The sequence below is a fragment of the Pipra filicauda genome, unplaced genomic scaffold (genome assembly GCF_003945595.2).
Source record: "Pipra filicauda isolate LSUMZ 115617 unplaced genomic scaffold, ASM394559v2 scaffold3_size10097308_pilon, whole genome shotgun sequence".
Lineage (NCBI taxonomy): Eukaryota > Metazoa > Chordata > Aves > Passeriformes > Pipridae > Pipra > Pipra filicauda.
In genome coordinates this window covers 5,593,449-5,606,714 of record NW_024104532.1, presented here as the reverse complement: position 1 = coordinate 5,606,714, position 13,266 = coordinate 5,593,449, and the positions used below count along the sequence as shown (strand labels likewise).

At 47.7% G+C, this 13,266-nt stretch overlaps 1 protein-coding gene across 2 annotated transcripts in view; it reads right to left on the bottom strand.

Annotated features, from left to right (window-relative positions):
- KCTD16 (potassium channel tetramerization domain containing 16) overlaps positions 1-11,752 on the bottom strand; it is a 65,556-nt gene extending 53,804 nt beyond the window's left edge. The window contains exons 1-2 of one of the 2 annotated variants that reach the window (XM_027718674.2): positions 11,589-11,752; positions 9,906-11,044 (exon numbers count right to left, since the gene is read on the bottom strand). In XM_027718674.2, coding sequence (XP_027574475.1) covers positions 9,906-10,737 — 832 coding nt within the window. In that variant the 5' untranslated portion in view covers positions 10,738-11,044; positions 11,589-11,752. The other variant, XM_027718673.2, reaches the window with a different exon arrangement.
- Between the last annotated feature and the right edge of the window lie 1,514 nt (positions 11,753-13,266).

The following is a 13,266-nucleotide window of genomic DNA, read 5'->3' as shown; positions in this document are numbered from 1 at the left end:
TGTCATCCTGCCCACGTGAGCAGCGCCTGGCTGCCAACATGCCACCTGCCTTGTTCCAGCCTGATTGGGGACATGTGGGCTGCTGGTAGAGAGGAAGGGATGTAATTATTGAGAGTTTCAAGTGGATCATCTCCAGTCCTTTGAATTTCAGCACAGGAAAGGTTTTCAAACTTTTTAAACCCAGAAAACTTGTATAAAGTGAACACCGGTGCTTCTTAGCTACAAGTCAAATATTTTGAAGATTTTGAAATGGAAGTAAATTAGAGCAGGGTTTGATCCTCCCCATCAGTGACCTCCACTAGGTCTGGGATGTGGGGTCTCCTCAGCACTGGAGATGTCACTGAGTTGTGCAAATTCTTCCCACAGACCAAACTTCAACGAACTTTTTAATTCCTCTGCAAGAAATGGTGCCTCTTGACTTCTGCCTTCTCTTACAGGACTTTAAAACAGCAGATTCTTTAATGATGTCTTTACCAGTGAAAGCATTTTTATCAATGTCCTTATTTAAATATTCTTTCTCTATGCAAGGTAAGGCATAGCAGCTTTCTATCTGCAGACTCTGCACGGAGGGAAGGGAATGATTTAATCCTCACATAATATAAGTGCATTGACTTGAGAGAATAGAGGGTTTATTCTCTTGAATGCTCACAAATGAATGAAATCAAGAATACCTAGAAACTGCTCTTCTCCCAGCTAGAAAACAGAAGGTTTATGTCTTGGTAATTGTGGCTTCATGAGGGAAAGTGAAGGTACCCTTGGGCTGCACGTGGTTTGGGTTATAAACAGTGCCCAAGGGAATGAGAGAATTTATACAAGCCACGGGTACAAAACCTCTCTAACTACAAGTCTGTGGTTCAAGACATGATGGCAGGGTTAGAGAAAGTCATTCCATTCAGTCCTGGCAGGAATGGCAGAGAGATAACTCAGTCAGGGAAGAGCAGGCTATAAAATGTCACAGTCAAACTCACAAAACAAAATGAGCCCAACTTCCAAAAGTCAGCAACATGTTTCCAACAGTGACCTCTCAAGGAAGCACAGCTGTACTTAAATAAAATACATTAAATATATTCGCTGTGTCACGCAATGGGATATCTTCTATGGCAACCCTTCCTAATTAGCCAGTCCCCACAGGAGTACACACTGCCAGGGTAAGCAGCAGCACAGCTGCAGAAATGCTTGGCCAGATCTGCAGCTTCTGGAGCTGGTGCAGCTCTGCTGGGCTCAGCTTCTGTCCTTAACCTGAGCTCTTCCTAGCTACTCTTCTGCCTACAAATATAACATTAACAATAAAGGTAATAAATAATGTAATAAATAGCATTATTTATGCATAAAAATTATATTATCACTGACCATGATTGGGTCATTAATTCAGAAACAGAATTCCCTCTGTAATTCTGCAGGAGGACAGTGGTCATTTTTTTTCTCCCACAATTATGCTGCAACATCAAACCAAAGCAAAAAGCACCAGGCAATCTCTTGAGGACCAGCTCCCTGCACTGACTGATGATCATCTACCAGGAGAGTAAACCAAAGAAAATCAAAGCCAACATACTTTTAAAACAATCAGCAACTCCGCAAATTCCTCCCTACTGATTTTGGCATGTTAGAACAGGGAGATTTGAGATCTTTGGTGAAGCATCTCAATGTTTTCAGAGGCCCCGGGTTTCTGGTCTGCTGCCTACGCTCACTTTCCATATGACAACACACCAAGGCAAAGGCACTGTGAGGGAAAATTCTGTTCCAATTGAACGTTATGGACGCAGGTGGTATATTTAGTGTAACTGGTGGTCAAAAATCACAGTTTTGTAGGAGCATGCAAAGAGTAAATTTGCAAGAAGCCGTGTTCACCTCCCTGTCTCAGGATCAGCTTCTGCGATCCCTCTGGGGATCCTTCATGGAACCAATGTTGGACTTGCCCACACTACCAGTGAAAACTCTGAGCTGAGAAAAACCCAGTGAAATTCCCTTAGTAGGAGCACAAACACTTTTCCAAGCTCTTCTCTGTTTTTTGCTCACTCAAGCTTTGCTCAGAGTTTTTGGCTTTGAGAATATTTAAAGTGCAAAATTCAGTCAAAATCAGCATGTTCCACTGGGTTCTATTTCAGCCTGATTTAATTCCGCTGTAAAAATACACTCTGATTCAGTTTGATGGAAATTCAATCTGAAGTCTTGAAATAAGTCTCCTCGAAAATATGCAGAGAGAGAGAGTTTTTTCTTTAAATTTGGCTCTCAGGCCCTGTCCAAAGCCTAAATCTCGGAGAGCAGCACCCAGCAGTTGCCAGCTGCAGTCCCAGCTCAGAGCGAGGATAAGAATGTCTCTTGGGCTGCGGCTCCCTCCAAACTAGTTTTACTCTTCTAGGAACACAAATTAAAGTTCAGGTTCATTTTCCTGCTTGGAATTAAATGTTTAGGGATGTTGTAGTCACTTTCCAACATACTCCAGAACCCTGTGATGAAGCACAGCTGAGGAGATTTTCACAGGCAGAGTTAAAGGTTCTTGTAGAATCACAGAATATCCTGAGTTGGAAGGGATCCACCAAGATCATCAAAATCCAACTTCTGGCCATGCAGAGGACAATCTCAAGAATCTCACCATGTCCCAGAAATGAAGGAATTGTAAGCAAAAAAAAGAAAGAAAACATCTCCCAAACCCCCCCCACAAAATCAGGCAAGTCCCTTCTACAGAACTGCTCGGAACATCCACGATGAAACAATTTCCATCAAATATGGTGCGTTATCAAAGCCTACGAGTTTTGCTGACACACAGGATAACCTAAAAAATTTGTGGCAGGACTTATGTGTGTCAGATCATCTCAGAGAAACAAAACTGAGAGACATGAGTGATTTAAAGGAGAAATCTAAAGCTGCTGGATCCAACCTGCTGCTGCTGTGACGCAGCCCCGGTGCCGAGTGGCATCACAGCAGCAGGATTTTCAGGATGGTTTGCAAACCAGGATGGCCACAGTTCTCACTGTATTTTTTGGTAGAGGAATTATTTAGCTGCCTTAGCAGCTAATCAATGAGCTCCTAGAAATCATTAATCACTTTGTTAGTAGATCCAGAGGCAGTGCTGGAAAACCTGTAACGCTAGTGATGTATGAACTAGCTCATGGACTGAAAGGACATGAATGAGAGTCGATACAAAGGGGTCACCAGGAGCACACTCCAATTGACCAGTTTATATTTATGGGTATTTCAACAAAGCTTTGAAATACAAAGTTCCAGTTATTGAAATACAAAAACTATTCTCACAATTCCAGACTTTTCCTTTAACCATTATTAGACAACTAATTTAACAAGCTAATGTAGGACAACTAAGGAAAACAGCCCACACAGTTCTCTGATGTTCATTCCCTATTTTGTTTACTCATGTCCTACTACCAAAGATAAAGCCAAGGGACTTTCATTCCAGAGGAAAAGTTATAGAGTCGTAGAGTCACAGAATGGTTTGAGTTGTAAGAGACCATAAAACTCATCCCATTCCACCTCTCTTTCACTAGAGCAGGATGCTCCAAGCCCTGAACAACGTGGCCTTGAACGCTTCCAGAGATGGGGCAGCCACAACTTCGGTGGACAATCTGTGCCAGGGCCTCATCACCCTCATAGGGAAGAATTTTTTCCTAATATCTAATCTAAATCTACTCTCTGTCAGTATGAAGCAGTTCTCGCTTGTCCTGTCACTACAGCACTACACTTCTACGAAATGTCCTTCTCCATAAATCCAGGGTTCCTGGGAAGGCCTTACTAAGGGCCATTAGCCCAGGAATAACCACCAGGTTCCTGCACTGAGCCAAGGAACAGCCACATCACCTTAGCTTTTATATGGCACATTAGTCGATCAGACCCAACCCTTTATGAACCTGAGAGGCATTCCAGGTGTTCAGCACTTCCCAAACCATCCAAATACCACACTTCCTTGCACCATCAGATTTGGAGCTTGAGCTCCACTGTTCCTTAACTACTTAGGTTAACATTAGGAGGCCTAGTAATGGCAGCAATGTTTGACTGTGTTCCAGAACTGACCTGAGCATGTCTGAAAGTAGCAGGGAAATCATTCCCGTAGGATTCTCTGACCTGGCCAGCTCAGTCAGCATTACACCTGAGTAACCTTAAAGCAGTTCCACCAAGTATAACTCACTACTCACTCTATTTTCTTCCTTTATAAAATATACAATTTTGAGCAAGTTTCAAGAAAAAAAAGAGTTACTCTTTCTGTTTGCAAAGAAGTAATTTAGATTTTGTTTCATGTCTCCATATTTGCTGCATGTTAGCCTTGAACTTGAAAAGCTGAAAAAAAAAAAAAGGAGAAGAAACTGAGAAAATATTGTGGTTAGGAAATTAAACAAATCCAGGATGGCTGGACAGAAAAAACCCAACCTGCTGCAAGGAAGTGTTTGTCTGTGTGCACAATATGTTGCTGGTATTCACTGAATGGCAAATATCTGAGTTGTGTTTTCTTGTTTACACTCCTTTGCTCTTTCTGATTCTGTTTTCCTAAGAAACACACCAACATTTCAGTAAATTTTGGAAAAGGTCAGACCTGACCAGGCTGAAGGAAGCTGCAGAAAGTGGTTAGTGGGAGCCACTCCTTGCCGCTCCGCAGCCATAGTCCAGGGACACTGGGCCACTTCCACCCGGCATTCTGCTGTCCCAGGGCAGCAAACCAGGCATCCCCTATTTCCACACCTCCCTCTCTCTGGCACACATCTACTTTTATTACAGTAAACCCCTCCTCTGATCAGCCTCCTGAAATGGTGCTGTGGGACCTCACGCACGCTGTTCCTGGCCAAGAGCCAGCTCGAGACTGCAGTTTAAAATACATTGATTTTTTTTTTCCTCCCCTAAATGCCAGCCCTCCTTGGTTAATCCTTTAGTCATTATAGTCTTTTTCTGGATCACAGAGCAGCAGCAGCAGTGAAGTGCCACAGGGGAGGCTCTGTCTCCAGTCCCACCCAGCGGTCCTGCAGAGCTGTGGTCGTGCCCGAGGGTGGCCGGGACATGCCCACAGCCTGTCCCTGTGGCCAGGCCCTCACTCCACCCAACCCTAGGGGATTATTTTCACAAATCCCTGGCACACAGCCCTCCTGAGACCTTGGAAACAGGGGGAAGACACAAACATCAGATCATAGCCCACTCAACAGCTCTTTGGGCCAAGCTGATTTACCTTTCACAAAGCCCCTTCCACCACAGAGACCTCCACAGACAGGGGACAGAGGGATAAGGATTGTCCTTGGCAAGGAACCTGCCTGGCTGCTGCGCAGGTGTTGGGACAGAGGAAGGATTCCTATCACCAAGAGTTGCTTTGGAGCAGGAGGGAACAGGTCTGTACAACATTGCTAATGTCTATCTCAAACATTCCAGTCAATGAAGATCATATCCAAAGGGTCAGGAAATAACGAGCTGTGCCATGAATGCTGGGTAGAGACAAAGGACAGGACCCAAAAGCCATTCTTGCTGGTTCCTCAACATCACTTTTCATACCCTGTTAGAATGAACTCCAAGTCCTATATCCAATCAACCATTTTACCAAGTTTTGCTTCAGTTTCCCATTGAGCTGGAGATTCTTGGCCTAATCTGACAATCAGATTTGACACTACTGGTTTCCAAAAGTAACAGAATTTTTCATCTATGGAATAACTCTAATCAGTAACTATGCAGGCTTTTCAGTCTGCCATGACAAATTGGGAAAAAATCAACACAAGTCTGACCAAAAAAGCTCAGAGCAAGGTCCTTCTGACATGGATATACTAACAGACTTGGCTGGCTACAGCCCCACCACCTGCAGATGATCATCCTGTAAGAGTTTGGTTTGGCAAGAGGGACCAGAGGCATCGATGATGACAGTAATTACCTGGAAACAGAAACATCTCCTGTTAGCAGGGCAGAAGCTTGTATTATTCGTTGGATTTGACTTCACTTTGCTTGCTTTTGGGTCATTTTGATCTTCACTGATTTAAAACCAGACAGAAGCAACTACTAGATCATATGACAGTATCAGTTTAAAGAGAGGGGAAATGGGTGATGTTCCTCTCCCACATCTAGCCCATTTGACAGCACAGCTGTGGGTGTCACTGTGCAAGAGTGTTCCATTTTGTTAGTCAAATTTCTGCCACGCAATGAATTTATGAGTCAGTGGTAGGCACATCAGTATGGGATCCTTTAGTTCTATTCACACATGCACAGTGACGGGTCCCAGCTGGCTGCAATAATCCCAAATGGATCATCTTGTCTAACAGACACCAGGATTATCCCAGAGATATGTGTCCAACAGATGGGCACCAGGGCATTCGCAGAGGGTATCGCTTGGCACTTCTCCTTCCTCCTGCACATCCCAACCCAAGAGGATTCACCTGTTTATCCCAGGATAATCTGAAACCTACTTCACACACATCTCTGCACACCAGCCTCCTACCAGGAGCTGCAAACCACAACCAGCCACCACTTTCTCCATGGAGCAAGGTGAGGCACCAACATTTACTGCTGTCCCTGGAACAAGTGGAGCCAGTACTCATCCTTCAGGAGCAAGAGAATTATGAATTCAATTTTGGCTTTCAGAGCTACAGTGCCAGAAAATCTCATGGTTTCCTTTGCACATCTGCAGGTGCTTGAGCTGCTCCCCATGTGTAGGTGTGAAGTGGCCAGTGCAAGGCAAGGCTTCCCCAATCAAACTCACTGTCCTGATTTTCTTGTGCCTGCTCAGACTTTGAAGTACAGCCCTAGGAGGGGAAGGAGCAGTTGTCTGTCTACATCTCTGTATTCCTTTTTGTTTCATCTCATTGTAAAGGCTTAAAACAGGTAAAAATGAAGATCCAAGAACAGACTACTCACCTTCTTCAAAATTTAGAGGGTTGGAGATAAGGTTTTACTTTAAGACCATCAAAACAACAGTGGGAGGGGAGCAAAATAGCTCAGATCAGAAATCCAACCTTAGCCAGCATAAAATGTAAGGAAACATCTTTGCTATAAGAGAAACTGGAGGGAAAAAAAATCTGCATGAGCAAACTCTCAGCTCCTTTCCTCCCCTCAGTCGCCCTGCGAGCCTGAGCCCGGCTGTGCCTCCTGCCCACCCACCCCGCAGGAGCTGTGTGTCACAGAACCGTTCAGTGACAGCTCTAGTGGACCATCCCAGCCTGTCTCCAAACCCTCCTGTGCCTCGGCCTATTTGGAGCTGGAGTGGAGCCCAGCTGTGCCCCAAGGACTGCACTGTCATCCCCAGCACCACTCCGAGCCCATCCTGCCACAACTCAGCAAACAGCTGTAGGTCGGCTGTGCTGGACACGTTCTGTGTTTCGGGAAAACCTCCTCCACGGGGAACAGGCATCTCCCACTAGCCTTAATAGAACCTAAATTTGAACGCAAGGAGAAAACCTCATGCAATATTGATGGTACAGTACTTTAACAGCACACACTGTACCCGTGTGAGAGGCTGCTCAGCTCACACCCTCTCTGGCCCATCTGAGCTACTTTCAGATGAATTTGCACATGAAGAACGTTCTTTATCTTCACACCAGCCTTTACCTTCTGAGTGGCATTTGGAGCATACAATGTATTTGGTGTATCAAAAAAATATTCCTCCCTCTATTCTTCCATCTTTGGAACTAGTTCCCAGTTGGGAAGAGTCCCTCCAATGGGCCTTTCACAGGAGCTACTAAGTGGCTCTGCAAGGACCACCTCTGCCTTTGCCTCACCAGTGGTGTAAGACACCTCCCAGGTTTAGGCCCATTAACCTGATCAAAACATCTTGATGAATTAATGCTCAATATAGACACAGTTGGCAGCTTCTAAATAAATAAATATGGCTAAGCAGCTGCAAAGGAGATGTCATGTTCCACTGGAAAGCCAGATGTCAATTTTATTGGTCCTCAAAGTTTTAAATGAAATGGTTTTGGGAAATTTTGAATGAAATTATTTTGGGAAATTTGGAAAGGAGGTTCTTTTGCTCTGGGTGAATTCTCTGCCTGCCCTCAGGGGGACCAGCTGCAGCCAGACCTGAGCATGTGGCTGGAGAACCCCTGCAGCCCACCCGTGGCTCCATCGCAGCAGCAAATGGTTCGGAGCGTAACAGAACCAATCGGATCGAGATAAGAGAGACTCATTTGGCATCACAGCCATGGCTTCGGATTTTACCTAGGAAAGGACCCTTTGAAAAATCCATCTCTGAAATTGTATCAGTGTCAAAAATCCACAAAACTTATAGGAACCAAATGCAAAGCCTATTGAACTGGGTAAGAGTCTTTCCAGGAACTTTAATTGGATTGGGCTTTCCTTGCACTGCTGATGCCTGCTATAGACTTTTACTCTCCAAAATTTCTAAGGTCCCTAACTGTGGCTGTAGTGCTCTGGAAGCAGTGAGAGCAACCCCTGAAGATAAAAATTTGAATAACATGAAAATCAGGAGTCTGTGTTTGCTAATTCAGGCAAAACCCATGTTCATTCTCTCTTCAATTAGTAAAAAACATTGTGTCTATATGGCATTCATATTTTTTCTCTGATTTGAAATATAAATGCAAACACAATTTATTTTAATCCATTCCTTTAACTACATTAGTTCTCCTCCTAGAACTTGTATGAATTTCAAGCAGAAGCTGCCTAATAACATAAATCATCCATCCCTGTCGGAATATAAGCGGATCCATGACCTTAGAACAATTTTGCTAAGAAATCCAGCTAGAAAACTAATTTTAAGTAAATCTATGGATGTCAAAAACCCAGATGGCTTTTCAGGATGCTAACTTAAGCTTCATTACATAAGCAGATTAGGGCTGCCTGTTGAGCCCCGCACAAGAGTAGATGTGTGCTGAATCCACGGAATTACATCCAAACTGTTCACTTCCTGATACATCTTACATCTAAAACTTTTGTCAGCTCCCCACGCCTCGAGCCTGTTAACTGTGAGCACCACACACACCCAGAACGGCAGCTCTGCCAACCAAATGTTATCCCTCTATCCCTCTCCCAAGGCCACTATCCAAAGCAGCAGCTGGATAAAGCCCATTTCTACAGGCAGACTGGGGAATTGTTCCATCCTTCACCCTCTGCAAATGAAAATGGAGGGAAAAAGCCTCATGAGCCTCTCAAATATTTAAGCACAGCAGTTGTGGAATGATTTTTTGATACAGACTTATAGAATCAAAATTACCCTCATGTTACCAATGGTAACCAGCCTCTACCTGAGTATCAGCTTAGGAAGTTAATGAGCCCAGCAGCGCTACCGGCTCAAATCAGCACAGCAGAGTGAGATCTGATGTGACTGCAGGAAGCAGGGCACACACTCCTCATGGATGAGGACAGTTGGTTTTCCACAGGCATGTTGCATAACAAGGCACAGCACCCTGCCCCTCTCTGCACAGAGCCCCCATTTCAGAGCACGGCAGCCGGCTCCAAGGAGGCCCCGTTGAAACGCAGCCAGAGGGACAGGATTGTGTTTTCCCTTCCCTGTGTGGAAGTGTGTCAGTGTCTGCTGACAGATGGCTTGGCTGACTGTGCTTGACAATTATCAAGCTGCTATTACCTTTGTAAAGTGACTCCCATTTGAAGATTTTCTGTAATTAATTCCGCAGCGTGTTTGCAAGGCTCATTTTATGTCCCGCACATCCCGGGAAGTGTGCAAGGCACTCAGCTGGCTGATTTACACAGCTAGAAGCACCACATCCTCCAGGCGGGCGGACGGGGTGCTTTCAGCAGTCTGTGCTGCCACCTAGCCAAGGCCAACCCGCTGAGCTCAGCCCCGGTTTGCATTTCCAAAGCTCAAACTGAAATGTATCCCCCCAGATCTAAATAAAGCCTTAGTCTGCAGCAGACACAAGGAAATCGGCACTCTTTGTGCCTTGGGAACTGTTCGGTCAACGGAAGAGAGCAGCTTAAAGCAGGGAGTTACATTTCCCTCTGAAACGTCCTGTACTTACGGTAGAAGACATATTCGGTGTAGCTGGACCAGACCTTGTCGTCTGTGTACTGGTTGACGAAGGAAGCTGTCACCGAGGAGTTACAGGCCACCATGTGGAATCCACACTCGGACAACATGTCGAAAGCCCTCTCCAGGTGCTTGAACTTGAGATAAAACCTGGAGGTGTACCTTTCTGGAGCCCTGTCCGGGTCTCTGCTTTCATTTAAACTTTCTCCAAAGACCTCTTTGACCAGAGCAATCCTTCCACAAACCAAAATCCTTGGGACCCTCCTGAATTTGGCATCTGCTTGGCTCTCCCTGCCAATAGTGCACGACCCCCGGTACCCGATGGTAATGAATCCCCACTTCCGATCTGACGGTAAGAGCGATGAGGGTGGGCATATTCTCGTGTCACTGCCTTGGGAGACCTCTTCGTAGTCACTGTGGCAATAATCATCAGGGCTTTGCTTGTTGTCATCAGGAGTCAGGAGTTTGACTAAGTCTGGGAGCTGGAAGTACTCAGCCTCCCTCTTGAGCCTTCCCTTCTCTGGGAAGTGGTCAGGCAAAACCACTTGCTTGTCCCTGAGATAGTCCAGAATATAGCGGAAAAGGAAACCATCTCTGTCAATGAAGAATCTTCCCTTGGAGTCCTTGGCCAGATCGTTGGCTGTGTCTCTCTTTGGGGTGAACATTTTCCACAGCAGGGAGTGAGGGGTGCCAACCAAGGTGGAGTGGCGAGTGAAGTAAACCTGGCCACCCACGTTGAGCTCCACTACCTCTGGGAAGGAGTGTAGTCCAGTCCCCTGCTCCCGAGGAGGCAGGTAAGTCCTGCAGTTGCCACTTAGAGCCATTGTATTTTAAACCAGAAATCAGCAGCGCAAAGCAGCAGGACTATCAATCACATCAGAGGGTAGAATAAGGCTCCCAGCATTAAGGAGAAACAGCAGGGAAAGGAGGAGTGAGAAAATAATGATAGCCAAAAGGTTTGTTTAAAAAAAAATCTGAATTGTCCATGAGTGACAGTGTGGCAGAAGCGGTTTATACCCTGAGCCACGGAGGCTGGAGAGCAATCACCTCGTGAAATGCAATCACATCATTAGATCTTCCAACAAAGCCATCAAAATCAAGGTCAAGCCAAGCCTATGGTCACTCACAGGTCTGTCGAAAGGGAAAACAAAATAAGGCACAAATTACTCTTCTAAGCATCACAGCAGCTGTAACAGAGCAAAGCAGAGCAGTTTGTAGAGCCAAGCTAGATCTCCTGCTAAATAGGTCTCTTTTTTTGCAAGTTCTATGCTTCTTTTTCACAAGTATTCATCAATGGAAGGGCTACATACGACTCCACTGTTTAAAAGAATATGCATACTTCATCTTTAAAGAAACGTTTAAATTTGACATGCACATGAGGGAACAAAAACAGGGAGTCTTACCTTGGTTACAATTAATGCATAGCTCTTGTAAAGGAATCAAAATGTCAAGACACTCAGAACACACATACAGGCACACAGGGTCCGGGTAGTGTGAATCCGATCCCAGCAAGGGACAGCAAAGGCAAGAGAAGTACTCTTAGCAACATCCACGTAGATCTCAAGAGTTAAACCGAGTCACAGGGAAGTTAACCGTGGCGGGTGACGAGGAAAACCAGTACATACAGCACGGGGGAGGAAAATAAAATAAAATAAATAAAAAAAACCCAACAAACCCAAAAATTCCCGAGTGGATGCGCTGGGCTGGGGGAGCGGTAGGGCAGCGCGGGGTGCATCCGCCAGCCCCGATGACTTGCAGAAAGCCCGCAGCCTGCGCTAGGGACTGCCGGGCTCCGGCGGCTCCCGCGGCGGCAGCGAGGCGGGCAGCGCGGCCGGCGGCACCGCCATGGCCCGCCGGGACCGCCGGGGCCGCCCCGCGCCGTCCGCTCCGCCCCGCTGCGCGGCTCCGCGCCGCTCCGCTCAGCCGCGCGGGGCCGGGAGCGCGGAGGGCGATGCCGATTGCATCATCTTAAAGGAGTCGGGCCGGGATGGGCTCCCGCGTCCCGCGCCGGGAGCGGGCACAGCCGGGTAGAGCCGGGCAGCGCCGGGCAGAGCTGGGGCAGAGCTGGGCAGAACCGTGCACGGGCGGGCAGAGCCGGGCAGAGCTGGGGCAGAGCCGGGTCAGAGCCGGGCACGGCGGGACACCGCGGGCAGCAGCAGCACCGCGGACAGCGCCAGTCGCCGCCGCGCCGGGTCCGCCACCGCCCGCTCCGCTCGAGTTGGGCTGAAGTCCCCGCCCCGCTCCGTCCCCTCGGCCGGCAGCGCCCATCCCTGCCCCTCCACAACGTGCCTTTCCTGGCTCCGCGCAGCCCCGCGGGGGTCTCAGCCGGCGATGCGGGCGGGCAGGGCTGGAGCGCCCGGCGCGGGGGGGCTCCCGGCGCCCGCCGCTGTCGGGCAGGACCGGGCTTTTATCCCCATCGCCCCAGCGGCGACTGGCGCAGGCAGGAGCCGGCAGGGACGGGAGGAGGAGGAGGGACCGGGGGCGGCTCGGGCGCACCCGCTCTAGTTGTGGGTCTGTAACAGGGGGAGCCGCGGCCGTGGCTCCGCGCCCGCCCCGCGCTGCCCGCGGGCGCGCCGGCACCGCCACCTCGTGTCTGTCCGCGGTGCTCGGCCCCGGCGCTGCGGGCAGGGAGAGAGAGCTGAGCGCTCCGGGAGCTCTGGTGGGACACCGGGAGCCCCCGCTCATAGAGCTCGGGGGAACGAGCCCGGCACGGTGCCGAAACGCAGCGGCGGAGTTGCGGGAGCGGCTTTCGAAGCGCGGCCACAGCGCCGGGGGGACAGGGGGCACAACCCTGTGCCAACACGCACCGGTCCCGGGCAAAAATACGCTAGTCAGAATGATAACCGTGTGAGAAAATAAAGCCTTTTACTCAAACGTGGACCAAAAGCTCTAGAGTGAAATCTCTGTGCGATGGAATCACTGTGTGCAGATACATTTCGCTGAGATACTTCAATGAGATTCTTCTGAAAACATGGCCGTAATTTAAAACAAAATAGTCAAAAAGTACTATTTTCAAGGCTAAGGCAGGAAATCATTATTTGTGTACTTACAGACTATTCAAATTAAATCTGAGAGCTGAACAGTTAATCAAACTCTTGATTTTTACCTTAATTCATTAATTCTGAAACAACTGCTGTACTCCTGAACCAAGGGTCTGTCTCTCGCTTCAGAATCTGATTCCTGATTTTCAAACCAGCAGAGTCTGGTGCTGCTACAGAGAGTCCTCGTTGTGGCTCAGAGAAAAGCCCACGTCCTGTGCCCCTGCCCTCTGCAGAGCAGCTGAAGCAGTACAGGTCAAGTGCTCCATAACCCTTGCACAGAGGATTTAAAGGTGGGATGTGAGATCATGTTCA